Raw genomic sequence first — 27,440 nt, 5'->3', positions numbered from 1 at the left:
AGTATGCTAATATGAATCTGTGCTAATACGAGGATGGCATTGGCCATTGGGCCAGTGAAATGCCTGTCAGAATGCTAGTGCTAGTATGCTAATATGTAGCTAGTGCAGCGGCCAGTGAGATGACCTGAAATATGCGGTGTCACCGGAGAAGGTTGATACAGTGGCTCCCCCACACTGTATTGTCCTGCCCTTAATGTAATATTGACAATCTCATTTCTGTTTTATATTTATTACCGGCATTATTTAGCTTGAAGTATTTATGTGGCTGCACCGTGGGCGCACTCTGAAATTGATTGCGGTCATTAAAAATGTTTCAGTTTCTGAGAAACTGTAAGATACTGACCGAGAAAAGTGCTGGTCTGAAGGACACATGAGATGGAGCGAGTTTAAGGCCCAACGAGCTGACTAACTGAGTCTTGGTAACTGACTGGGTCACTCACTGAAGGAGTGAGTGACCCAGGAGTTAACAAACCTTTAATATAATGTGCCTATTAAAATGTGTTTTATCGTCCAAAATTATTGCTGCCTAAATAGTAGGTTTTTTGGAATGCTTAAGTCAGTGTTCTAGAACTTACCAGGAGTGATTGTTACATCATCATTAGAATCTTCCGTTAAGAACGTTCTCATGACATATCTGCAATCTTACTTGCATCTTAAAGGATACATTATGTTGGTCCCTTGGAAATCAGAAAACCCAGGGTGCACTGCGTTGGCTGTGTTGAGGTGCCCTTTTCACGCTGAGGCACCTGTCTTACACCCGTACTGATAAAAAAAACCCCAAAAAAACAACAAAACTCTTCACAATATTTAGACAGCCCACTTGCGCACCTTGCCTTGCCTGATGCGGCCAAAAGCTGCGTTCAAAGCAGAATTACTTCCACATTACATCACTTGGAATGGAAGCCTTTTGGCCCAGATTGTTTTACCGCAGTGTGCGTTTTGTCTTTTAATTTTCAAGGAAAAATAGATCAGAATAATAAAGTGTTCCACTTCTTTCAATCCTGCCCTAAATGTTTTGCGCGGTTCAGTCGTCGCCTGCCTTGTGCGCCAGGATGAGGAAAGACTGCGCTGAAAAGTGTGCTTTACTTCACTCAGGCTTTCCAATGGTGATGGACGGGCATGTTTCCACTCGTGTTTTTACGTCACTTTTCTGTTCTGTGACATCCTGACTCTTTGCCTTCAGCACAGCTGCAAATCAGTTCTTCTCAATTTTTGGGGGGGTTTCTTTCTTGACGATAAACGCGTAATAATGTCTTAACTAAAAAGTGGGAGAAACCATGTCTTTCGATCTCTCTGTTGGGTATGCAAGTTCAGTAAAGTGGTTGTTTCGTGTTGGCAGCAAGGTGTAGCAGCTAACGGGCTAACCTTGTTTAACCAGGAGCCCACAGAATGCAGTCCCCCAGGTAACACAATTACTGCAAAGGGCTTTTGTGCCAAATACACCTTAAGGCATTGGTGAATGGGGGCAAGGTTTGCTCTCAGCGAGAACCCTGTAAGTATTGAAGCAGCAATGAAGACGTGATTTTGTTTGTGAGTTCTCTTGTGGTCTCTAGGATATAAACACTTCCATTTTTACTGCGTTGTTAAAATGTTTGGTTTCAAGTGACCTGTAATCTGAGTTGATCCCAACTGTTTACTATTGGCCTATGCCTGGTAATTGTTTTTGACAGTGTCCAATTATTGAAAGATTATAAAAGAATGCAGTACTCATTTTTGGGTACGCGTAGACATTGGATTTTACTCCCTGTATGTTGCTTCATAATCCCTGCAACTACTGATTCTGTTCGTTGGGAGGCCTACATAAAGTGTATGAAAGTAATTTTCAATTTGCGATACACCATTTCCCACGTTAACATAACATAACGACGAGAGTAGGCCAATGATTAGCCTGTCTAAAAACGTGATGGTATCTCGTACCGTATGAAGCCTGGTCTTGAAAGCCCCCGAGTTTCTCCCTCTACTGCATGACCTGCTCAGGCATTCCGCCCTGCGTCTGCTCTGTGTGTGAAACAGCGCTTCCCTAAATGTCTGTCCTAATGGAACTCTGTTGCCAGTTTGAGAATTCCTGTATTCTTTAAAATGTCTTCACAGTATGATTGTCACAATATTTTGCTCGTGAAGATGTTGGCAGCGAGCCATTATTGTTCTCTGCTCTCTGGACTGCAGGCATGCCTTTAATACACTGTATAAAACCATCAGCAGGCTCGGCTGCTGCAGTTCAACCGTCCATTTTCCACACAGGGTTCCTGCTACCACACTGCGCGTTCATTTACCGCGCAGATTAAGACCATAAGCTGATATTGTTGCAGCATTCTTTAAATATTTGCAACATTTCTGAATCATTTCGGAGTGTGGTAAAAGTAAATGTAATGTGCTTTTTCAAATTTAATTATGCTTGTCTTATTCATATTTAAATTGTGTTTAAATGACGATGCATTTAATATTTTATTTCTCCTTTTTGAAATATTAAGCTGGACTGTGTAATCATTGATTGACCAATTCAGGCTTATTTCTGCTGTTGCTGTCCTCCATGTTTTAGAGTCTCTGCTCTGTCTGGCTTGTGTAATAGCTCTCCCTCCTACCAGAGAGTAATTACAGTGCTATTTATTTCTCTTAAAAAAATCTGTCCAAGGAATGGGAACAACATCCGGGGGAATGTTATGGCATGTTGTTTGCCAGGCAGATAATTGGCATTACATCAGGAATACCAAAAGGAAAATTTGGTCTCAATTATCAGATAATCAGGCGCCAGTTCAGCGGTGGGGGAAATGACATTGAGCTGGGAGATGTAGTCACTGGTGCGATGGGCCAAATCGCGTCAGCTGATCAAACGGCGAATAAGCGTGCATGACGGGGCTTATGTAAAACACCGAAGTGAGGTTTGTGTTGGTTCTGATAGATTTCATTGGCTGGTGTTGGCCTGAGTTGATTAACAAGTTTAGACATTCCCAAAATCTACTTGTATTGGGGTCGACATTGGCTCAGGCGGTAAGGGCGGTCGTCTCATTGGCTCAGGCGGTAAGGGCAGTCATCTCATTGGCTCAGGCGGTAAGGGCGGTCGTCTGGCAGTCGGAGGGTTGCCGATTTGATCCCGCCCTGGGTCGGTTGAAGTGTCCCTGAGCAAGACACCCAACCCCCAAATGCTCCTGACGAGCTGGTAGGTGCCTTGCATGGCAGCCAATCGCTGTGTGTGTGTGTGTGTGTGTGTGTGTGTGTGTATGAATGGGTGAATGAGAAGTATCAATTGCACAGTGCTTTGGATAACGGTGCTATATAAATGCCAACCATTTACCATTTAGAGAATAACTCATTGAGATTTCCAAGGTTTCTCTGAGAGGCTGCATTTCTTCAGTTATGAGTGAAAACTGTGATGTGTTGTTCGGCACTGACTGACAGGCATGATTGATTTTCTTTTCTTTCTTTCTTTCTTGGATTTTCAATGGCCTGTCAGTTACTGTGAGCGTACATGACTGCAGTCCTCCGGGTTGTTAAATTCGTTTTGTGTTGCAACGGATTTTTCTGTTTTTATTTGTTGGACAAGGCTGACTGGAATGCACAGCGGGATGAGAAACAGTGGTTCTTTTGTTCTTTCCTTATTCCGGACGTACTGCTGTGAATTCTCTGTGATACAGCAACACAAAACAGCATTTCAAGTGCAGTAGTTACCTTCTTAAGTCTATATGACCTGTGTGACTTCTGCAGTAGTCCAAATGGCTATACTGAAAATGTGACAAATCGACTACTTTGTATGAAGTTGTAAAAAAAAAAAAAAAAAAGCTGGCTTTCTGCAAGTCAAAAAGCCATGTCAAAGAGGAGAGTATACCAAAGAAATGGACCTGAACTCGCTTTTCCAGAAGTTTTATATATCCTAGGAGCTTATCCTGTGAAGTAATAAGCATCTTACTTCTCTAAACCGAAGTTCTTGCTAACATAAAACGCCAGTCATGCACCTTAGCCACTAGGCAACCTTCCAGGTCCTAGTCATGTACCTTAGCCATTAGGCAACCCACCGGGTCCCAGTCATGTACATCAGTCAGGTCCCATTTCTGAACATTAGCCGCTACGCTACAGGCTGCCTCTTCAGCGGAAGTGGAGCTGAAAGGACACGGTGAGGCCCTCTCTGCCTGACAGCCGGACACATATTCACCGCTCAGGACCCTCGGGAGTCCTCCACAACACCCGCCCGCGTCCGTAGCATCTGCGTCCGTAGCGCCCGCTGTAGTGTGCGTGCGCGTGTGTGCGCTGGTCAGCCTTCTTTTTCTGTGTGAGAAGTTAGCAGACAACAGTGTAACAATACAGCAGCAACACACCACTGAAATGGCCTCTATTTCTCATGTCAGAATGGCTCCATACACACTGCCTCTCCTTTCACTGCTGCTCCTGGGGTGACGGAATAGTGAGGAATACAGGAACGCAGGGTGTCATCCTTAAAGTATGCTTATCAATTAGTATTCAAACGTCCCAAAAAAGTGATTGGACAGTTGTCCAGGTCTTGGCAGCAACAGTTGTCCGGGGGGGACAGGTCTCTGCCTTCCACACAGCACAAAACAAGGGAGGTCCCCAGCCGAGGGAACAACCCAGCAAACACAAAAGGTTTTCGCAATGTTACTGTAATGTTTTGACAATGTTATAACATAGCCACTACATGGCAGCAACATTGTGAGAACGTTGTCAGTTCCCTGGGTAACTGTAGTCTCGTTCAGGCTTCTGTACGTCACTAAGCGCGTATTGTACAGATGACCACAGACTGTGTGAGTTGGGAGTCGAATCAAGCCGCCTTTGATAGGCGCATCAAACCAAACCGCATTTAAATGTGCCACTTCCTTTTGAGCCTTTGGTGTCGAAACTGGTGTATTTTTAGCATATTTGATGTATATTTTTCTCTGCTTCTATGCGTGCGTGTTCTTGCCACAGGGCACGATCTTTGTAGTTTTCAGATCAGTCAAGAGACGCCAGTCTCTGGTGGGAAGTAAATAGTTAGGAACAATCAAGAGAGTGCTTTCTGCTCCCATATTTAGAAGTCAGACGTGGGCCGTGTCTGTTAGAAGTCCGTCGGAACAGAGCGTTCTACAATGGGAAATGAAGTGGGTCTTTTATCTCAAAACGCCACCTGAGGGGGCTAAACAAAGAAGTGGGTCTCTGCAGTGCGTTTAAGTCTTCCTGCTTTTTAATGAGTTTTCTCCAGACCTGAACGTAGCACGTAAGAACTCAAACACGAGAAGACAAAAGGGCTTGAATGAGGACATACCGTGTCGCGGATTTACAGGTTGTTTAGTTGAAGGTTTTTAGCTGTCTATGTGCTCACCAGAGACATGCTGTACTAATTTTCATTTATTTTTTCGGAAAATGATATGGTAATTTCCCTCTTGTCTATTGAGTCATGTCTGTTGGACACAGAAATTACATGTGAATATTGTTCTATGCTTCACACCGTTTCAGATATGGTTGTGAGGTAACAGTTGGGAAACTGAGACACTGGTTTTCAAAACCAGTAGACCTTAAAAGTAAAAATTAAAGCCGACTCTGAACTCGTGGGTGTTCTTTCAATAACTCCAGTGCGTTAAGCCTGGAGATTGTCACAGTAACTTTGGCCTGGACACGAGGCCGATTAAGAAGTCAGACCGGTGCCCAGGCATGCAAAGGCTGACGAAGCGGGGGGGAAGGACCAGAAAATAAAAACATAACAAATTGTGATTTTTCTAATAGTCGGCGCTGTAGTACAAACGGCCGGGGTCCTCATTTTAAGGCTGCCCTTTGACCCGCCTGAGCAGAAGGCGCTGCTGTGCATCAGCGGGTGACTGTGGGCTCCTGAAGGCTGGAGAAGGTTCCGGTAATGTCCTATTGATCCTGGGATATTGCCTCGCGCCTGGAAACCCCCGAGGCCCGTCGGACAGACGGAGACCGAGTGCATCGCCTCGATGTTTCCCACACACGCCTCCTTTCCCCCACTCTTTCTTTTTTCACACCTCCCATCCTCTCCTCACTCCTTCTTCTCCCGCTATCCTCCTGCTGATGCTCACCTTCTGCCTTTGCTTCTGTTGCTTCCTGTTCAAATCCTGACACAAAGCTATCGATACTAGCCTGGGAGTGAGAGAGGTGGGACAGTGGAAACTTTCATAATCGTCTGTAGTCAGCTCATTTATTCTGTTGATCAGTTTCCTAAAATAGGCCGTATTGTGATGGAAGGGGTAACGAGGAGGCAGAACGGGGGCTAATGACCCATTCAGTTTTTTCCCCCAATCTGTTACTCGCTTCCTTTTCCGTTCGAGACGTTCATATCGGACAGGTGTTTCATTTTAATAACCAGGAGCACAGGCTAATTTGAAATTCTTCAGTGGTTTTGTAACCTACTTTCGGCGATGAAACGAAAAGCTTCACATCTTACTCTCTCCGGATTTTAGCAAACCACATTAGCGAAGTGGCGCTACTCTTATTAAAGTAAAATCATTCTGATCCCTGAAATGTGTGAATACAGAAGCCGGAGCTCTTGACTGAGCTGCAGGTGGTGTTTGAAGATGAATTTCTTTCAAACTTGGCAGTGCTCTAGGCTCGTACTGACAGGAAGGGAGCGATTCACAGCAGATTTGAGGGACTGGAGCCTGATTGAGTGCACTCTGTCGACCTAAAGAAACCAGTGTGTACAGGTACAGAGTTCTTTCTTCCAGTTGAACCCTGGTCTCCTTTCCCTTCAAAGCTGTTACCTGGGGAAACCTGGGCGAACAACTGCCGACTAACACTCTGGAGAGTGTCGCCGTCCTTAGTGAGCGAACCGGTTTGGGCTGCCTAGTAATAACTCCTCTGTCAACCCGAGAGCTTATACAAGGAAAACTAATTCCGCGTTTCAAGACCAAAATCAAATATTTAAGATGAGTAAACGATGGCCCTTCTGTATACGACAAAGCTGCATTCTGTTCTGGGCCGCCCCTAGGGCTGCAGACATGAGGAGGATATGCGATGACGTTGTCAAACACTACGATGACCATACGACTCGCGATAAATAAACAACTATCAAAATGTGCTCATGTCTTTCTGCTTTAGGTAGACTGCTAACAGACCCCAGATAAATGAATAGCGTATGCCTGCTGAAGAAAAAAGAATTAAACGCATTATTTTCGACGTGACGTTTTTTGAGCAAATTGCACAGGAACAGTCAGTGTTCACCGCGCTTTTGCGTTTACGTTTATCTTGCGTGTTGATATCTCGACGGCGATAAACATGCGATACGTCGCACAGCCGATCCAGCGGCCCGTGAGACACGGGCGCGAGGAGCGCTTAAATAAACGCTCGATCAGCCCCCGACAGTCTGATACGGCGGGAGATTAGGCCCGTTATAAATCAGACGTGGGGGAAGTCGGAAGAGACCCCTCCGCCGTCCCGGGGCAAGAGAGCGCGCGGGCGCATGGCTTCCAGGTTTTATTTGCGATTCCTCGCTCTCTGAAGACCAGAGGAACGGTCGAGGCTGTGTGTGAGGGATGCGTGAGGGAGCGTGACGGCCGTCCGTTAAAAACGGACATCTTTCCGCTTCGCTGGAGTTGGAGACCATGTGCTGTTACAGCCACGGTGGGAGAGTTTCTCCAGCGAGGGCCTAATTGAAGGAGCTGTTAAATACCGCGCTCTGTGCAGAGAGATCATTTCAAACCGAGGACAGTTGTAAAATGCCGGCCAAGTGCGGTTAGATGATTGAGCGAAAACGACGACGATTCAGTCAAAAGCTGGATTCTTCATTGTTGCTTCCTTGAAAATTCAAGCAAGTATTTCCATTAAATATGTAATGTTTCGTGGATATTATAACCGCCTGTATAGGGTGTGACAGCTTATACCAGAACCCTTTACCCTGTTAGGTATAATCTAATAACTTACTTATGCATTGGGGAGCGTGGATGTAACTGACAACATTGCATTGAAAACTCACTTCTTCAGGCTGCACCTTTCCCTCCCCTACCTCAGTGCTATAATTAGCCATGTGTATGTTCAAGTTGTATCTATGTGGTCACGCTAGGACTTGGAACTGTACTTTCCTCTAGGGTCTTCAACACACTTGTCCCTGGTTTTGCTTTGCACTTTATTGTATGTCACTCTGGATAAGAGCGTCTGCTAAAAACAGTTGAAGCTTATGGAAATTTCTCCACTGAGAAGCCAGCTTCTTGCTCTGTCATTTGGGCTCCATAGGAACAGTAGACCTCATTTTCAATGTAAAGATTCTGGTAGGAATTTGGCTAACATTTGTATCTACAGTACATCCCTCTCTCCTGGGTCACTGGTCAACATTGGGCAACAGTACTGTGCATTTTCAGAACTACTGTGATACTGGGGACTCTGTGAAGGGGCATTGAAGTGATGGGAGGCTAAAGATATTCCGCAGGGTTTTCTTGAATTGGGGTTGTTGCTCTACTGTAATAAAATTGACTATTTCAGTATTTGTCTGATGCATGTTTATGCATTGTCTATTCCTTTAGTGCTGGGGTCCTCAAGGGCCTGTCTGCATCCTGTTTTTGTCCCAACCAATTGCCCTGTTTTTTATTTGCTGATGGCTCTATACAGACCCTGGTGCAAGCCAGTACTTGAGCACAGTAAAATCATCAGGATACACTTGCAGTCTGCAGCTCTAGCCGGTACTCATACACACGTCAGATAAGATATGATTGAGTCAATTGAATAATTAAGACCAGAAGTTGGCACAGAATCCTGAAGGGGGTCGGCCCTTGTTCTGTACCCCTGCCTTAGTGTATCCACTAAGTGTCCTCTTTCAGAGGATGGAACTCAAATGGGACTTTTTACAGTTTTGTTATCGTAGACCGGTAAGTAATATCTATGAGGTTTTGCTTAAATCTCCCTCGGGGATAAAATAAAATTCCTCTTAACTGCTCCAGATGTGAGGTGAAGGTCTCTGGCAATGTTTTTTTGGTGGTGAAAAGGTTTTCAGTTACAACCAATTTGCTGCCTAACTATGCTTTTACCAAGCTAAAGAAGCCTATTATGCCTGCACTATGAATACATTGATTGACCACAGACCTGCTTTGCTTATCTAAAGGAGAAGCAATAGATCGGGTTACCTGACTTCTTATATTCCCATAATGCACGCTGGAAAATTAATTGAACGAGGCTATATTCAAATTCATTGCCTGAATTATATCCAGTCGTGAAAAACATTATCCAAAATTATGTTACCAGTAATATTGCATAACATATTGAATTTCCTTCATTTTTTAACATTGTTACTCTGTTCTTTCCTCTCATGGCTGGAACAGCAAGGTCATTCTGCTTCTGTATTTATCATTGGCGTTGGGACTCATTTCATGGACGTTTTTACTGGCTTAACTGTTGTTTATACTGGCTTTTCCATCTCCAAATAAGCCTTCATACCTATAGACATGCATGTCAGGTTAGGTGTGCTCCTGCCACTGGCCTTGACCAAGGCTCTGGCCTCAGAACTGGAGTTTAGTCCCTGGGTGCTACACTGTGGCTGCCCACTGCTCCTCAGTCAAATACAGAGGACAAATGACAACATTTAGGGAGCAGTGACATTTAGTCTCACATCTCTAAGCTCTTCTCTGATGCACTGGTGGCTTGTGTCCCACTTATTTGAAGATTTCCATGCCTCTTTTCAGAAACACGACCCGCATTTCAGGGTGACAACCGCATTAAAATTGATCAGTCCAAAGGCTCCCTGTGATATCTGGTGTTGTGTGGACTCCTCTTACTGGAACGGGGTGCAGCAGAGTGGCACATTATTCCATTGCTTGAGCACTTGATCCGAGCCCAGTTTAAGAGCCCCTTAAAGGACATGTACGTGCACAGTTTAAGAGCCCCTTAAAGGATGTGCACGTGCACAGTTTAAGAGCCCCTTAAAGGACATGCACGTGCACAGTTTAAGAGCCCCTTAAAGGACATGCACGTGCACAGTTTCTCATGGAACTGAAGGCGTGGCTAATTGAGGGAACATCTAAAATCCCTGTGTTAATTAGAGCGTAAAAAGTAGGTAGAGCAGGCAGACATTCCCATCATAATCCTACACGCGCACGCGTGCACACACACACACGCATGCACGCCCACACACATACGCATGCACGCCCACACACATACGCATGCACGCCCACACACATACGCATGCACGCCCACACACACACGCATGCACGCCCACACACACACGCATGCACGCCCACACACACACGCATGCACGCCCACACACACACGCATGCACGCCCACACACACACGCATGCACGCCCACACACACACGCATGCACGCCCACACACACACGCATGCACGCCCACACACACACGCATGCACGCCCACACACACACACGCATGCACGCCCACACACACACGCATGCACGCCCACTCACACACACACACTCACACACACACTCACACTCACACTCACACACACACTCACACTCACACTCACACACACACTCACACATACACACACACACTCACACACACACACACACTCACTCTCACACACACACACACTCACACATACACACACACTCATACACACACACACACACACACACTCACACACACACACACACACACACACACTCTTTAACTTTAATGGACACACTAATTCATTATTTTTGGTGCATTTGCTTCGCAGACATAATTTCGAGGGCAACCTGCATAGTGCTGTAACGCTTAAATAATCAATCAATGCAGTTCCAGTGAGGAACATTTACTCAACACAGTTCCTGATTGGTTCAAGAAGGCCAATACTCTCGGCAGGTCAATGCGAAGCTGTGATTGGACTTGGCGTGTAGCTGTGTCAGCCCTCCTGTGCTGTGATTGGTGGCCAGCGAGGCAGACCTGGATCGTGATAGGCGGTCCTGCGCTCCGAGGGCGGGGGCAGGTGAAACGGCAGGGGCCGAGACGCGCATCAGAGAGCGGGTACACAGCCCCCCGGCGTGACAGGCCACGGCGAGGAGCGTTTGCATTTAAAGTATGGTTTCGATTAAATGCAAAATTGTGTCTTAATTCTGATCCCTCCGCGTCAGCGGCTGAGTGTGCGAGAGCAGGGCTCCAGATAACACAGCCGGCGCCTGCCGTTCGGCTTAGCCCCGAACTGATCCTCCTCCGCCTCTGAACTGTAAACAGTTTCCCCTGTACTGTCTGCGCTGAGGAGGGGGGGGGGGGAGGGTGGGCGAAGGCCCCAGCTCCGTGGGATTATAAAGCCCTCCGCTCAGTTCATCAGTTTGTAATTAGCGCTGGAGCAGTGCGGCTAGATCAGCGCTGGAGCAGTGTGGATAGATCAGCGCTGGAGCAGTGTGGATAGATCAGCGCTGGAGCAGTGCGGCTAGATCAGCGCTGGAGCAGTGTGGATAGATCAGCGCTGGAGCAGTGCGGCTAGATCAGCGCTGGAGCAGTGTGGATAGATCAGCGCTGGAGCAGTGTGGATAGATCAGCGCTGGAGCAGTGCGGCTAGATCAGCGCTGGAGCAGTGTGGATAGATCAGCGCTGGAGCAGTGCGGCTAGATCAGCTCTGGAGCAGTGCGGCTAGATCAGCGCTGGAGCAGTGCGGCTAGATCAGCGCTGGAGCAGTGCGGCTAGATCAGCGCTGGAGCAGTGTGGATAGATCAGCTCTGGAGCAGTGTGGATAGATCAGCACGCCATTCACTCTGACTGACAGGCAGGGCTAGGCAGGCCTGCTGCCGTTCCATATTACACTCCTCTTTTTTCCTTTGTTTTTCCTCCCTTTTTCCTTTCCCTCTTCTCCTTGTTTATCCTTCTTTTGTCCCTATTTATTTTCCTATTTCCTCTTGTTTCTTAATCAGCTCTATACATGACCCTGGTTCAAGCCTGTACTTGAGCAGTAAAATCATTAGGATTCACTTACAGTCTGCAGCTGCAGCCGGTACTCATACACGTCTGATAAGATATGATTGATTCAATTAAATAATTAAGACCAGAAGTTGGCACTTGGCCAACTGCAGGTGTGTTAAAAACAACGTGATGCGTCATTACTTAGCATGCTCGTGTCTAGTTAAGGACAACCTATTTTGTGTTTCTTTCAACACAGCCTGTTGTCTGTTGTGTTGAAGGTAACACAAACAAGAATAGTAACGCAAGAAATGTGGTGGATATACAATACAAGTGTGAGGCTACAAAAATTGCACACACATTTCCAGAATACAATTTTAGTTGCGGTGCACTTTGGTCTGACGATTACAAAGGAAGAAATTTAAATTCACACCAAATGCTGGACTTTAAATGGCTCTGGTTTCTGCCAAATGTTGTGTGTTGGTCTAATTATATCTTCTATTAGACAAATTAGTCTTGATTAAAGTGGTATATGACTTTCCTGGCTGACAGTGACGGATGTGTAATGTGAAAATGAAATAGAAAAGAAAGGGTTAAATTAATATCAGGACAAGTGATTTTTAATGGTGTGTGAGAAGTGGGTCAGTAGTACAAATGTATCATGGTTGCATAGCTCCGTATGTAAATTTGAAAAACCAACAATGCAGATTGCAAACACATTACTTGTAACTGACTTAGACCGGCTGCAGTGAATGTTCCTTGCTAATTTGAACGAAGGGATTGTGCACATTAAATATTGGTTAACCTCCATTAATTACTCCTTAATTAGCTAATTTCCACATTTAGAAATGTTGTTAGTAATCAGTCATAGTTTTCTTGATAACATGCATGTAGTTTTCTGCCAAAATATTGTACAAACACAGCTTGGTAATATGAACCCCTGAGTTCACCAAGCCTATACTGTATGTTAGTTATCAAACCAACCAGCTTGTGATCATAATTCCTTTTTTACCTTATCATGTTCATTATTATTTGCAGGGACCTGTCAGTTATCACCACTTGCAATCATGTTATTCCTTTATCAGCTTTGCAGGGAAATTTCAATATCCTTTGCTGATAAATATACAAGCTTTGGTGTAAAAATATGTTTCATATTGTATGTGACCTCCGTGTTAATCTTACCATCTCGCATTAGTAGGCAGTATGATCGCATCACCTGTTTTGGGGTGGTATCTTCACTGTTATTTCTTGTGTAGGTGTTGAAACGGTTGGGAGAAACGACAGTCACGGATGTAATTTACTTTTACAAATTTAAACAAAGTAGACCCAGCACATTCATTGGCTGCCCGGGCAGGCATTAACCTAATGATAGGGAGAGAGACACTGAATGTACGCCCATCCTGTCTTCACCAGCCCATAAAACTGGGGGGGGTCGTTGGCAAATCTCAAGTTGCCATCGGAAACAACATAAATGCGTTTGTTTAACACTGACGTGCTGTAGTGGAAAACGCGATAAAGCTTTTAACTGCGAACGGCTGCTCTTCATTTCCCCTGCTTTGGCGTGCTTTCATCCGTGTCTTAATACCGCGGGAGAAGAAAGGGCCACTCTGGAACAGAGGGTGCCAATTAGCCCCGCGTAGATCACTCGGCTGCGAGCCGCTGTTTTGTTGCTGCTATATGCGGTAATTACGCGAGCGGGAGGGGTTTTTGGGAGAGAGCGACGGCGAGAGCCTGTGTTTACGAAGCTTTCTCCTCAGGAGTGACGGCGGAAAAATGTGATATTTCTGAAGTAGTGCTGACAGGGTCGCGCGTTGCTTCAAAATCCGAGAAGCAGTTGTTTTGGATAGCTGTCGCTCCAATTCAAAGTGTTAGGATTAGCCAACTGTTTGGATAGGTGATGGTATAGAAGGGGGTGTGAGTGAGAGCGTAGCAGGTGTGTTTTCAGACACTCGTGTTACTAGTTCTCTACAGGGCTTCTCTTGCATTGGTTGAAATGTGTTTGATAGTTGTTTTCAGACGGAGTACAACCCTACTTGAGCAAAATAAACTAGACCCATTGTAGTGTTTTTATTTTTCATTATATCCCAGTGTGATGCACTGGGTATAAGCGGTGATTAAAGGGGTAGTTCCCGTTATGGGGTTTATATTGTTATTATTATTGCAGTATTTCGATTGGTCCAGACAAGAGTTTTTATGTGAAGGATATTTGAAAATTTGTTTTAAAAGGGATTTGTGGTCTAAAGCAAGAAAATACACTTCAAATAACTGGGCTTGAAGTGGAGTTGCTTGAAGTTGTCTTTTCTTGCTTTAGATCACAAACCTCCCAAAGCCTCTGGACCAGCCGTTGTAAAGCTGGCAGGTAGTCAGAAACTTCCGGAAATATCTCAAGCACGCTAAAACTGTCATTGGGTTTCAGTGAACAGAATGCCGGCACCCCACCCTTTCTATAGAGTGCATGATCCACCAGGATCGATGACTCAGGCCTTTGTTGTCTATGACAAATGGATTGGGCCGCAATAACCAGACTGCGGGATATTGGATAACAAGGATGGCTTTGCATGATCACCTGATGAATGCAGTGAGTGGCCCACCATCAGATAAAAACTGAACAGATTTGATATTGCAGGTAGCCGAGCTTGCTAACCGGAACTGTACAATAGGCGCGCAAAGCAAACATTTTCATTTCGAAGGTGGCCGTTTATCCTGTGCCTGGACGTGGTCAGATGTAATGCCTGTAATGTAATGCCTGGGTCTGTAGCCTGGAGGGCTTCTGCTGCTCTGTGTGTAGGAACGGAACATTGGAGTACGCTAAAGAATGTGCGTGTGCGCAAGTTTGTGTGTGTGTCTGTATGTGTCTCTCTGTGTGCGCACATGCACGTGTGTGTGCCTTCTGTGGGTGCATCTGCCTGTGTGTGTGTGTCTGTGCGTGTATCTGTGTGTGAGTGTGGGTGTGTGAGTGGATGTGTGTGTTTGTCTATGTTTGTGTGTGCATCTGTCTGTCTGTGTGTGTGTGTGTGTGTGTGTGTGCATCTGTCTGTCTGTGTGTGTGTGTGTATGTGTGTGTGTGGTCTTTACTGTGAATCACACCTCTGGTGTTGAGAAATGGAAAGCTGAGTGAAATTCCCTGGCTGTCACTGTCTGCTGTTATTGAAGCTGCCTTTGAGATCTTAATCTCCATGATATTCTCTTTTTGAAAGTGGAGCGTGTTCTCATGCACCTGCTGCAGACCATTTCCAGCCCCTCTCAGAGAGCTGCTCGCCTCCAGTGGGATTTCACTGTGTGTGGAAGTCATTATTATCATTTATAATTTTGGTGAATTATTGACGGATACAATGGGGAGAGTTTTCAGATTTCCTGGTGATTTGTTCATAAGACCCCGTATTGTGTGAACTTTTTCACTCTTTGGCCGTGTTATATTTCTGTGGTGTTAGCCTGTCTTTTGGGAAATGGTCATTGGGTCGCCCTTATTCTGTTATTTTATGTGATTATATCCGTAAAGGACAGGCATATAGTTTTAAAATAATTGGAATAGTATAGATTTTTTTATTGTCATATTTGTCATATTTGTAGGCCTGTCCCAGTCGCTGCCACTTTCTCTGAATATTTATTTTTCTCGCTGGAAGGCTACAGTAGGAACCTGCCTCTTATGGCATGACAAAGGGCTTAAAGACCCATCCACACCGAGAACTATAACCATAACCACTACAACCGTGTCGAGCGATATCGTTGGGATCACTTTCAGAGCGATTTTCTCCTGGCTACATGAACGATAAAACACTGACAGATCAAAAAGCGTCTGAATTTACAGGGTGTCACATTCAAAATGGCAGGTGACATGGCCAAGAGACTATTTACAGGACGTTATCGTTCGTGAGTGTGGATGCTCACATTTTTATGGCTTTAGTTATTGTTATAGTCATAGTTGTATCACTCATTGGACAGTAGAGCTGTCAGGGTTACTGACTGTACTGACTAATAGAACTTGCACTAGACACACTGTTTGAGAAGCCCCATGGTCTTTTTAACTTACTGTATATGGTTTTTATACACTGTAGATACTTCACAGACAACAGTTTCCAGCCCTGTATTTTCTGGGTTTCATTCTGTCGAAGAACGTTAGTCGTTAGGCACCCGGCGCAGTTCATTAAAAAATCCTTTAATGTGTATTCGATGTGTAGCTTATTGGGTCTTGAATTCAGGTTTGATTTATAGACCCCGCAAAGTCAATATGTTTAAAAATAATAGTTACCCCTGGGGGAGCGTTCAGTGGAGCATGGAATGTGCTCTCTGGTCTATGTCTGGGGAGATTTATAGATCCTTTTTTTCCCTCACAGTCTTTCCGTGGGCTATTTTATGCGTTTTGTTTGTCTTTAAGGGCGGCCCTGAGGTAAATAGCTGTTTAATTATGCTGCTGTGATATTCCATGAGTTGAGTTTAAGCTGTTGTTTAATGGAGAGGAAGAACAGAAACTAAACCTGAGCTGGTGTTGGGAGGATTTTTAAAGCCTGTCTATTGACATGTCTGCTGCTGCTTTATGGTTGTATTTTTATGTGTAAAATTGGACACGCAGTTAAACAGTGCCAGCTGAACAGCCTGTGAGGGATCACATAAATAAGGGAATGATTTAAGGGTGGAGAAAGAGTATGTGTACACGCGTATTTGAAGTGCACATGCGTGTGTGTGTGTGTGTGTGTGTGTGTGCTTGCGTGCGTGCGTGCGTGCGTGTGCTTGCGTGTGCGTGCGCTCCTCTCCCGTGTGTCTCCTGGCAGGAGCGCTGTAATGCCTGGCTGTAGATGAACTGGTAATCAGCTCCGGGTCTCCATTTCCATCCAATTATGCCTCTCTCAGACTGTTGGTTTTTCTGAACGGCGTGGTTTAAATTACGGAAACTGCCAGCCTTAATGGCTTAATGACGTGCTGTCGAGTCTGCGTTCTCTGCGCTAAACACCGCCATTATCGCCGCCTACCCTCCCGATCATCCACCTCCTTTCCATCACCATCATCATCACCATCCTCATCCTCGCTGTCAGCCTGTGAAGTGTTTGGAGAGTAATGTTTTGAAGGAATTTACTATTCTTAGATGTAATACTGTTATTTGGGGGCGTTCATTTTCAAGAAGCTGATTACCTGAAACCATTCAAAATTATGGAATAAATGCAAAAAACTAAGCATATTAAAGTTTTTTTATATTGTTCAATATTTGATTTATATGAATAGATTTTGTGATCTCCAATATCAGGTTGGTATAAGACAAGGTACAGCTACCTTGCTTGTATTATCAGCTTGTACTTTGGTTGAGATACTGTGTGAATGTGCTCATATTTTGATTGACAACCCAAAACGTGTTCAAGTTAGCCATTCTAATCATCAACCATGTTTACTTTTTCATCTGGGCTTATGTGCTCTGCATTCCCTTCAAACTGCATTCAGAATTCAGTCTTCATTTAATTTGAAAAAACCCTTCATTACAATCAATTTGACAATGAAAATTAATGCCTAGATCAAAAGCCATCTGCAGTTCATTTGGAAGCGAATCTTCAAAAAGACGCGCTACGTCGTTAGCGGTTAGCGCTCGCCGGTGGAAAAGTGCATGGTTACTCCGTAGCATTAAGCGCTACGTGGTAGCACCCGGCGCCTGTGGGGAAAGTAGGCCTTTGTGACGGCGCCATTACTCAAAGACTGGCCCGGGAACAAAGACCGCGCTGAGCCCTGTGAGGTAGCGGGAGGACGCTGGGGCGGAGTGTGTGTGTGTGTGTGTGTGTGTGTGTGTGCGCGTGCCGGAGTGTGTGTGCTCTGACGGCGGAGCGGTAAATGAGCTAGTTATCGCACACCCCGCGGGTTTACACATCACCGTGCGGCTCTAACCCAACGCGCTCCCTGCTCGGGATCGCTCGACGTGCTATCGGCTGCGTGTGAAGTTTTTACTCTTCTGTTGGTGCTGTCTGTTCGCCCTGCGATAGAATGTGCTGGAACCACATGCGGCGGTGGAGCTTATCAATGGGGGGGATAGCGAGGGCCTTTCCTTTCTGGAGTTCTCGCTTCTGGAGGAAAAAGGACTTGCAGATACAGAGCTGCATATATGTAAAAACGACTAATTCCTACAAGATTCATCCAATATGGATGCTAGAACCCTCAGATTAAAGCCGGAAGCCCACACTTGTGACCTCGTAGTGATTGTTTTATTTCAATGGTTTGTTTGCTTGTTTGCTGGAAAATGTTTCACTGTCCAAATGATTATGGACTGTACGTACATACATGCATACATTTATTCATTTTGGCAAAAACGTTTTTTTCACGGAATACATTTTAACATCACGTTGGTCTTTGAACGGTAATATTTGCACGCCGTGATCAGTGCGTTTACCTGTATTTGGAGAGAGCTGGGTTTTGCTGATGGAAAGTCTGTACAGTGTTTTTAGTGTTTTAGTCCGAGAGCGCTCCATCGACTCTGCGGCTCCCCTTGTTTGCTTTGAATAATTACTCCAAATTGTCTTGTGGAAAAACCGCTTGGGCATTATAAATGAAAAGCGACAGAAATGAGCTCGCTAATCGTCTGTACAAAGTTCAAGAGGCTTGTCCTCCTCACTGACTCATTAATTAATTTGTACAGAGTAGGAAGTAAATTGAAATCGTTTAGCCGGTTAATTCCGGAGCTTCTCTTGGAGAAGCCTGAGATGTTTGCCCTTAAGGTTCATATTAATGACAATTAACTAGAGTTTGGTTAGGGGTCCACCAGGGAACGGGCCGAGAACCATGTTTAACCTGAAATCAGAACACAAGCAGACACAGTGTGTAGCTACCACTCTCTGTAAGTACAGATATGGAGGCCAGCTAATAAACCCTCTCACAGCATCTGGAGACCTTCTTTGTTACTTTCGGTTGCTTCTCTTGCCGTGCCTGAAAAAGCCCCGTCTCCCTGTTAATATCTCCTGGAAAAACTCATTTCCTGGGTCATTCCGAGTCAGGTCGACTCAAGCCTCGACTTTGCTCTGGGATTTATCCCAGCCCCGCTCTAAAATATAGGCTAATAATCCGATAATGAGTATTTGAGTGAGCGCGTGCTTCTTATGTACGGTACATTTCCTGTGCTCTCAAAAACCCTCGGCTCTAAAGCGTGATTACGGAAACTAGAAAGCTGCTGCGCTCCGTGGGTATCAGAGAGCGAGCTCGTTATGGGATTATACCTACACTCTGTTTGCCACAAATAGGAAATGGAGTATGACTAAATGGCGCCTTATCTAATTTGCCGTTATCCTGCGTACCGCGGCGTGGAGCCTCTCTTCCGGGCCTGGTTTCTGTGCCGATGACGCGTTTCCCTCTCCTTCCCTCCGCAGAAGACCATGTCCCTGCAGCCGCAGGGCCAGGCCGGTCTGGACGGGGGCCCGGGGCCCCTGCGGAAGAAGAGGCCCGGCAAGCTGGCCCGGGGCCCGGGCAGGGGCCGGCCCCACCTCCACCCGGGGCACTCGGACCAGGAGAACCGGCTCCTCCTCCCGCCCCACGCACTCGGCCGGAAGAAGGCGGGACAGAAGAACCAGCGGCCGGTCAGTCCTCCCCCCGCTCCCTCCTGTGTCCGCCGGGCCCAGGGCCGCCGTGCCTGTGTGTCTGGGGCTCTGGGGCTCTGGGGCTCTGGGGCTCTGGGGCTCCAGCACGGGGAATTGAGCTCGGCCAAAGCTTTCTACCTGTGTGTGAGGATTTGTGGCCATGATGGTTTTGTGCTTTTTGCCAAGTCATAGTTTGGAGCCATGGCAAAAGGTATTGTGAGGTCATTGTGCTTTTCTTTAACCATGTCATAGTCTGGAACAGTGACGGCGCAGGTATTGTGAGGTCATTGTGCTTTTCTTTAACCATGTCATAGTCTGGAACAGTGACGGCGCAGGTATTGTGTTGGTCATTTAGCTTTTTTTTTTCTACCAAGTTATAGTCTGGAACAGTGATGATAAAGGTATTGTGTTGGTCATTTTGTTTCTTTCCAGGACATATCGTAAAGGTATTATGAGGTCATGGTGCCTTTTTACCAAGTCATAGTTTGGAACCAAAGGTATTATGATGTTGTCTTCATTACAATTCGAACTCCCACTTGCCCACTAGCGGCTGAGATTAAGATGTCATTTGCTTCTTAAATACTACTTTATTCAATTCATTCACCCGTTACAATTATCCTAGAACTCAAGAAGGAATGGAGGGGGAAATGCATTTCATAATTGTCATTAAAGCCAATTTAATTTGGTTGTGCTATATTTAGTACAATAACGGTTACCATTTGATGGTAACTGAGCAAAACTGCACGCTAAGCATAAGCGGACTGAACTTTGTATTGGCTCCCCCGTCGGTTACTTCTGAAAATTTAGCCGCTTAATTTAACACTTAAGTTCTTCGCCTGTGATTTGCCAGGAAGATACACAGCCCACAGGACTGAAGCAAGATTCATTGTGTATTTAATTTGCGAAAGCTAGTTAGCATGTCACCTGCAAGAAGTGGCCTCTTTTTTTATTTTTTATAACAAATAAGCCAAAAAGTGTCACGTTTTTAGAGGTGTGAATTATCCTTGTGAAATGAGATTCCTGAGATGTCCCTACTGTACACGGCGAGCGTCTGATTAATGGCGTCGCTATGTGGCGTTTGGATGCGGTAACTCACAGATTTCTGTTGCTAATGAGATCAGCCGGAGTGCTGTTCTCGCCGGCCGGCCTCGGTAGGCTGTTGTTGCCGTGGTCGCCCGGGGCCCCTCCCTTCTCCCTCGCTCCCCTAATGGCCCCTAATGACTGGTTGCCACGGCGGCGGGGAGGCCCTGCGCAAGCCGTCAGCTAGCCGCCCTCGCGCGCACACGCCGGCGTGTGTTCTTCTGGAAGGTTCCGGCGAGCTCCAGTCGGTCTGTAGTCGTCCCGCGAGCTCCAGCCGGTCTGTAGTCACTCTGCGAGCTCCAGTCGGTCTGTAGTCACCCTGCGAGCTCCAGTCGGTCTGTAGTCACCCTGCGAGCTCCAGTCGGTCTGTAGTCGCCCCGCGAGCTCCAGTCGGTCTGTAGTCGCCCCGCAAGCTCCAGTCGGTCTGTAGTCGCCCTGCGAGCTCCAGTCGGTCTGTAGTCACCCTGCGAGCTCCAGTCAGTCTGTAGTCACCCTGCGAGCTCCAGTCGGTCTGTAGTCACTCTGCGAGCTCCAGTCGGTCTGTAGTCACCCTGCGAGCTCCAGTCGGTCTGTAGTCACCCTGCGAGCTCCAGTCGGTCTGTAGTCGCCCCGCGAGCTCCAGTCGGTCTGTAGTCGCCCCGCAAGCTCCAGTCGGTCTGTAGTCGCCCTGCGAGCTCCAGTCAGTCTGTAGTCGCCCTGCGAGCTCCAGTCGGTCTGTAGTCGCCCTGCGAGCTCCAGTCGGTCTGTAGTCGCCCTGCGAGCGCGGGTCTGACGCAGGAAGCAGCCTGCCTCCCCCCCGGCGTCGCCACGTTTATCGCCCGGCTCCCCCTCAGCTCCGCTTACCGCCCGCCACACTGACGCTGACATGGCGCTGACGCTGAGGCTGACGCTGACGCTCACGCCACGCTAATGCCACACTAACGCAGACGCTGACGTCTTCTCGTTCCGTTACAGGGGAGCTCCTGTCCCCCTTTCCTGAATGCCCGGTATCTGAGAAAATAAATCATTTCTCATCCACTGCGCGCACAAGAGCCTCTTCCCAGAGAGCGGGGCTGGGAAGGATAGTCGCGCTTCTCCAGAGTAACCGTAAGAAATGATGAACTGCTATTCGCGATAAAGATCTTTTTAGTTTATTTATGAGCTGGAACTCTCATAATGTGGAAAACAGGCCTGTTGGCCACGCTCGTACGCCATCTTGGCAAGCGTCTCCGCGTACGCCGAAATGCGGCCGGGGACTTTAACTAGTTCTGTTACGCACTCTTTTCGGGGGGTTACTGCGTGTCCTCTTTGTTAGTTTGCCAGAGACTCCGGCTCCCCGGTGCCGTTCCTCTGCCAGGTTCTCTTGGCAGCGGCGGACAGCGGACAGATGGAGGTACCTGTCAATCTGGCGGAAGTCTGCCGCCTCTCGCAACGTGAGAACCGGGCTTCAGAGGGTGGGGGGAGGAACGGCCAGCGATGGTGCGAAGGGAGAAATAATTAATAAATAAAAAGGGCATGCATGATTAATGTCACCATTATACATGTGGGTGATTGCGGTGAATTTTTAATGCTCCTCAGAATAAATGCGTTTTCACACGCCGTGCGTGCGGTGTCATACGGTGCCTTATACATAAATAATCGTCACGCCGAGTCTCCCTGGAAATGGTCATTCCATTGAATTTTTAGCAGGTAGAATGGGTAAATATTGTGCTGCGTGCTCTGGACTCATCAGCTTGACTTGCACCTCAAATGCCACAAATCTCAACTCACCGCAAACTTTACAGGCTAGCTCAAGCTGCTTCCAAGCATATATGAATGACATTAGCATAATGAGACATAGCAGTGATAGCATAAATATAGCCTACATAGGATAACAAACTAAAATCAACATGGATAGAAGTGGGATAGTATATGTGTGTATATATATATATATATATATATATATATATATATATATATATATAATAAAATGTAAGGGATAATAAATACTTGAGATGCAACCGGAAAGATTTGGAAAAAGTGAGAATTTTGTGTGGTATCATCTCACCAAAGCCGTATTTAAGCCAACAACTCAAGCTGTGCCATTTACCAGAACTGCAGAGTTAGCAGACAAAAAATATTTCATTGGTTTTTTGGTCTTACCGTGTAATAATTAGGATCAGTTATAATGTATCAGTTTTTAATATTGTTTAATTACAGTTCACTCATTTCTGTAAAAGCTGGAGTACTGAGTCTTGGGAATTGACTGTAAGGATTCAAAATCAAATGTATTCGCAATACTGCATGCATTACAGATGGACTTATTACGATTGGTTATCGAAAGCTATTTCTGTAGAGTTGCCTCTGCTCTTGATGTGAAATTGACGGAAGAAAGTCATTTATTTAAAGAGGCTGTCCACCCACCCTCAGACTCTTTCATAACCATTCCCTTCCCAGAAAGCACTAGAAACAGACAAATCACATCAAAGACTTGGCCTCCACTGTAACCTTAATTAAACGGTTAAGCTCCACGGTTGAATCCCACCCTACTGAGGGCTTTTTGTGAAGTAAGTAGCCATTTTCCACATCTCTGTAAACAGCCGTTTTCTTCTCCCCGCGTATGTGGATGAAGTCCTTCAGTATCTGGGCGAGGGGAGGCATATGGTGGCACAGACGTGCTCGCCGGTCTTGTTCTCCCGCGCATTGCAGAGAGCCGCGGTGCTCTGACCTGTCGAGCACTCAGAGCTGGGGGTGTGTGCGGCTCGTTAACCTTCACCCCTCTCCATTACCCCCTCTCTGTTCCCCCCCTGTTACCCCCCTCTCTGTTCCCCCCCTGTTACCCCCTCTCTGTCCCCCCCCTGTTACCCCCTCTCTGTTACCCCTCTCCATTACCCCCTCTCTGTCCCCCCCCGTTACCCCCCTCTCTGTTCCCCCCTCTCTCTGTTACCCCCTCTCTGTCCCCCCCCTGTTACCCCCTCTCTGTTACCCCCCCTGTTACCCCCTCTCTGTTACCCCCCTCTCTGTCCCCCCCTCTCTCTGTTCCCCCTCTCTCTCTGTTACCCCATTCTCTGTTACCCCTCTCTCTCCGTTACCCCTCTCTCCATTACCCCTCTCTCCGTTACCCCTCTCTGTTCCCCCCCGTTACCCCCCTCTCTGTTCCCCCCTCTCTCTGTTCCCCCCCTCTCTGTCCCCCCCCCGTTACCCCCCTCTCTGTTCCCCCCTCTCTGTTCCCCCCTCTCTCTGTTACCCCCTCTCTCTGTTACCCCCCTCTCTCTGTTACCCCTCTCTCTCTGTTACCCCCCTCTCTCTGTTACCCCTCTCTCTCTGTTACCCCTCTCTCTCCGTTACCCCTCTCTCCGTTATCCCTCTCTCCGTTATCCCTCTCTCTCTGTTACCCCCCTCTCTCTGTTACCCCTCTCTCTCTGTTACCCCTCTCTCTCTGTTACCCCTCTCTCTCTGTTACCCCTCTCTGTTACCCCTGCTGTCTGTCGGATGCCTCTAGCTGATCGTTGCTCTTCACAAATGAAACGCTGACCTTGCGCGTCTTCACCGAGCTCAAGGTCCAGTTGCCGGACTGCGGTTCCGTCCGAGTGTAAAATGATGATGCCACGTAAAACGTTTGGAGCGACCGGTGATCAGGTTAACCGAGGTCCCCCCCCCCCCCTTTTTCATAGTGCTGCTATCTCAGGATCTTGTGATCTCGACATACACTCACTGCGTACTTTATTAGGGTAACCTGTACATCCAGAGGTTCAGCTGTTTTTCAGACCAAATGTGGGAATGGGGAAGAAATGTGACTGACCGTGGAATGATTGTTGGTGCCAGACAGGGTGGTTTGAGTACCTCAGAAACTGCTGATCTCCTGGGATTTTCACACATAACAGTCTTTGGAGTTTGTAGAGAATGGTACAAAAAACAAACAGGAAGGTGACAGACCACTCATTACAACAGTGGTATGCAGAAGAGCATCTCTGAACACACAACACATCAAACCTCCTAAGTGGCTGCAGCAGCAGAAGTCTGAAAGATAAGTAATAAATACCTAATAAAGTGCTCACTGAGCGTAGAAAAACTAAGAAGAAATGTGTGCTGCCATACGAACAGACAGACAGATAAATAAGTACATACATATAATCTTTATTTTTCCACCAAAGGAAACTGATAAAGAACTATACAAAAGGGAATATTAGAGTCTGTTTAAAGGTCTGTTTGATTATTTGGTTGATTTTTTGATGCGTTTTAAAGACGCTGTGTTGTGGCAGAATCACCTCTGTGAGGGTGGAGGTGGTGAATGCTGAGCGCTTTTTGGTGCAGCAGTTCTGAGTGTCGTTCTAGAACAGTCTGACAGGAGTGGTGAGGCTGCGATTGGTCGACTTTGCCGCCCATACTAGCTCTGATTGGATAACCTGTCTGCCTGTCACGTGTAGCCTTGCCTTTGTAGCCAGGGGTAACTCAAGCATACACTCACCCATGAGAACATAGTCCACTGTGCACTCAATCAGGGTTTGGCCATCATTCACGTGGGAGTGCCTGCTGTGCTTCACTGAAGTGCGCAGTGTGCTTGTAATGGAGCCCCTGGTCTGCAGACGTTGACAGTGCATGACCGTGCTCAGACCGTGTACGAGCGTCCGTGGTTGCCTTGCGGTGACTCTGTTCATCACTTGTGCTCATAAAGGAGGTCATTTCCTGCCTTTCACACAACTCTGTCAAAAGAGTGTGTGTGAGTGAGTGAGTGAGTGAGTGAGTGAGTGAGTGAGTGAGTGAGTGAGTGAGTGAGTGAGTGAGTGAGTGAGTGAGTGAGTGAGTGAGTGAGTGAGTGAGTGAGTGAGTGAGTGAGTGAGTGAGTGAGTGAGTGAGTGAGTGAGTGAGTGAGTGAGTGAGTGAGTGAGTGAGTGAGTGAGTGAGTGAGTGAGTGAGTGAGTATCCATCCATCCATCCATCCATCCATCCCTCCCTCAGCCCTGGGGAGAGTTAGTGGTGTGACAGCGTCAGGCTGCTCCCTCTCTTAAGATGTGAAATTACATGCGAACGCGTCACCAACAGAGCGCAGCCCGATGCACTCGAGTGATTCACAGAGACTCTCTCTGTTTCCAGAGCCCCCTCCATCCCCATCCAGGGATCTGAGCCCCCTCCATCCCCATCCAGGGATCTGAGCCCCCTCCATCCCCGTCCAGGGATCTGAGCCCCCTCCATCCCCGTCCAGGGATCTGAGCCCCCTCCATCCCCGTCCAGGGATCTGAGCCCCCTCCATCCCCGTCCAGGGATCTGAGCCCCCTCCATCCCCATCCAGGGATCTGAGCCCCCTCCATCCCCGTCCAGGGATCTGAGCCCCCTCCATCCCCATCCAGGGTTCTGAGCCCCCTCCAGCCCCCTCCATCCCCATCCAGGGATCTGAGCCCCCTCCATCCCCATCCAGGGATCTGAGCCCCCTCCATCCCCCTCCAGGGATCTGAGCCCCCTCCATCCCCGTCCAGGGATCTGAGCCCCCTCCATCCCCGTCCAGGGTTCTGAGCCCCCTCCAGCCCCCTCCATCCCCATCCAGGGATCTGAGCCCCCTCCATCCCCCTCCAGGGATCTGAGCCCCCTCCATCCCCGTCCAGGGATCTGAGCCCCCTCCATCCCCGTCCAGGGATCTGAGCCCCCTCCATCCCCGTCCAGGGATCTGAGCCCCCTCCATCCCCGTCCAGGGATCTGAGCCCCCTCCATCCCCGTCCAGGGATCTGAGCCCCCTCCATCCCCGTCCAGGGATCTGAGCCCCCTCCATCCCCGTCCAGGGATCTGAGCCCCCTCCATCCCCGTCCAGGGATCTGAGCCCCCTCCATCCCCGTCCAGGGATCTGCGATCGGCAGGCAGCGACATTTTTTCATTTTCGTTTACATTTCTTTTATTTGCACCGAGCATAAAATCATCGACGATAATTATAGACAACAGGTGCTTGTGCTGGTGAGCTAAAAAAAAACCTAGAAGGGTATGAACCAACCGCAAAAGAAAAATATCGTTCTTTTTTTAATTAATGAAGACAATAATGTTCATACACAGACACGTTTACACAAACGTATGCAAACAGACGGACGTATTTACATAAGCAGCACAGAATAACAGAAGCAAATGGTGTATGTAGTACAAGTGAAATCTTGGGCGGCCTAAATGGCTGCATTATTTACCTCCTGGTAAATAATGCCATCACGTCCCGTTCCTCAGAGAAGGTTCCGATAGTCTGAAGTGCTAGTGTTCCCCCCCCTCCCTTTGCCTGAGAGTCCTCAGTGTGCGCCCTGTTGTTTTCTGGTCTGGCTAGTAGGTGGCTGAAAGGGGTTAGCACCACACTATCTGTGTGTGAGGGCCTCTCTTTCGGGAACTCTGGGGGGGGGCTCTGTCAGGACAATCCCCCGCCCTTCTTCCTGTCTGGGCAGCTGCGTCACCCGCAGGCCCTTTACCGCCTTCCCGACTCGACACACACCTCCCGGAACTCCCATTTGGCCTAATAACCAAATGAATGCGTTTGCTGCAACCTGCATTGCTGACATGGGCAGTGTTCTTTAGCAAACTAACGAGGCACTAAATGCAGTTATGATGCAGTCATTGCGGGGAAGTGTCGTTATGTTTCATGTTGTAGTTAAGTCATATCTGCATTTCTTTCAACATCCTTATCTGCATATAGGATTTATATCGCAATTCATTATGCTTTAAATATTTAAATATTGAAGTAAATATTGTGTGCTGTCCAAATTTTATTTTATTTACATAGCAAATTGTCATACTTCATACACCATGCATGATGTCACGTGTTATTTATAATGCTCTAGCGCTCCCAATCCAAATTCTTTGCCCACATATGATTTTTTAATGTCTAAGTGGAGGTTGAAATCTGGGGTTGAAGCTACGGAACTCAGAGCAGGTACATTGCTGAACATTGCTTCCTGAACATTGAAGTGCCTGTGGGACTTTACATTGGACCCTGTCCACTGTAGACATCTTTATGTTGTATTTACATTACATTAATGGCATTTGGCAGACGCTCTTATCCAGAGTGGTGTACAGTTGATTAGCATTTCTGCTATATACCGTGTGTAGTACAGTGTGGGTCACGTATTTAAATAATGTT

The 27,440-nt window shown here is 47.1% G+C and overlaps 1 protein-coding gene across 1 annotated transcript in view; it reads left to right on the top strand.

Annotated features, from left to right (window-relative positions):
• LOC133107570 (autism susceptibility gene 2 protein homolog) overlaps window positions 1–27,440 on the top strand; it is a 229,596-nt gene that overhangs the window by 21,165 nt on the left and 180,991 nt on the right. Inside the window, exon 3 of the mRNA XM_061216563.1 lies at window positions 19,094–19,300. Coding sequence (XP_061072547.1) covers window positions 19,094–19,300 — 207 coding nt within the window. The remainder of the gene's footprint in view (window positions 1–19,093; window positions 19,301–27,440) is intronic.

This window comes from Conger conger, chromosome 13, assembly GCF_963514075.1.
Source record: "Conger conger chromosome 13, fConCon1.1, whole genome shotgun sequence".
Classification (NCBI taxonomy): Eukaryota; Metazoa; Chordata; class Actinopteri; order Anguilliformes; family Congridae; genus Conger; species Conger conger.
Note: the sequence above shows the minus strand (reverse complement) of the source record. Positions and strands in the feature narration are given on the sequence as shown.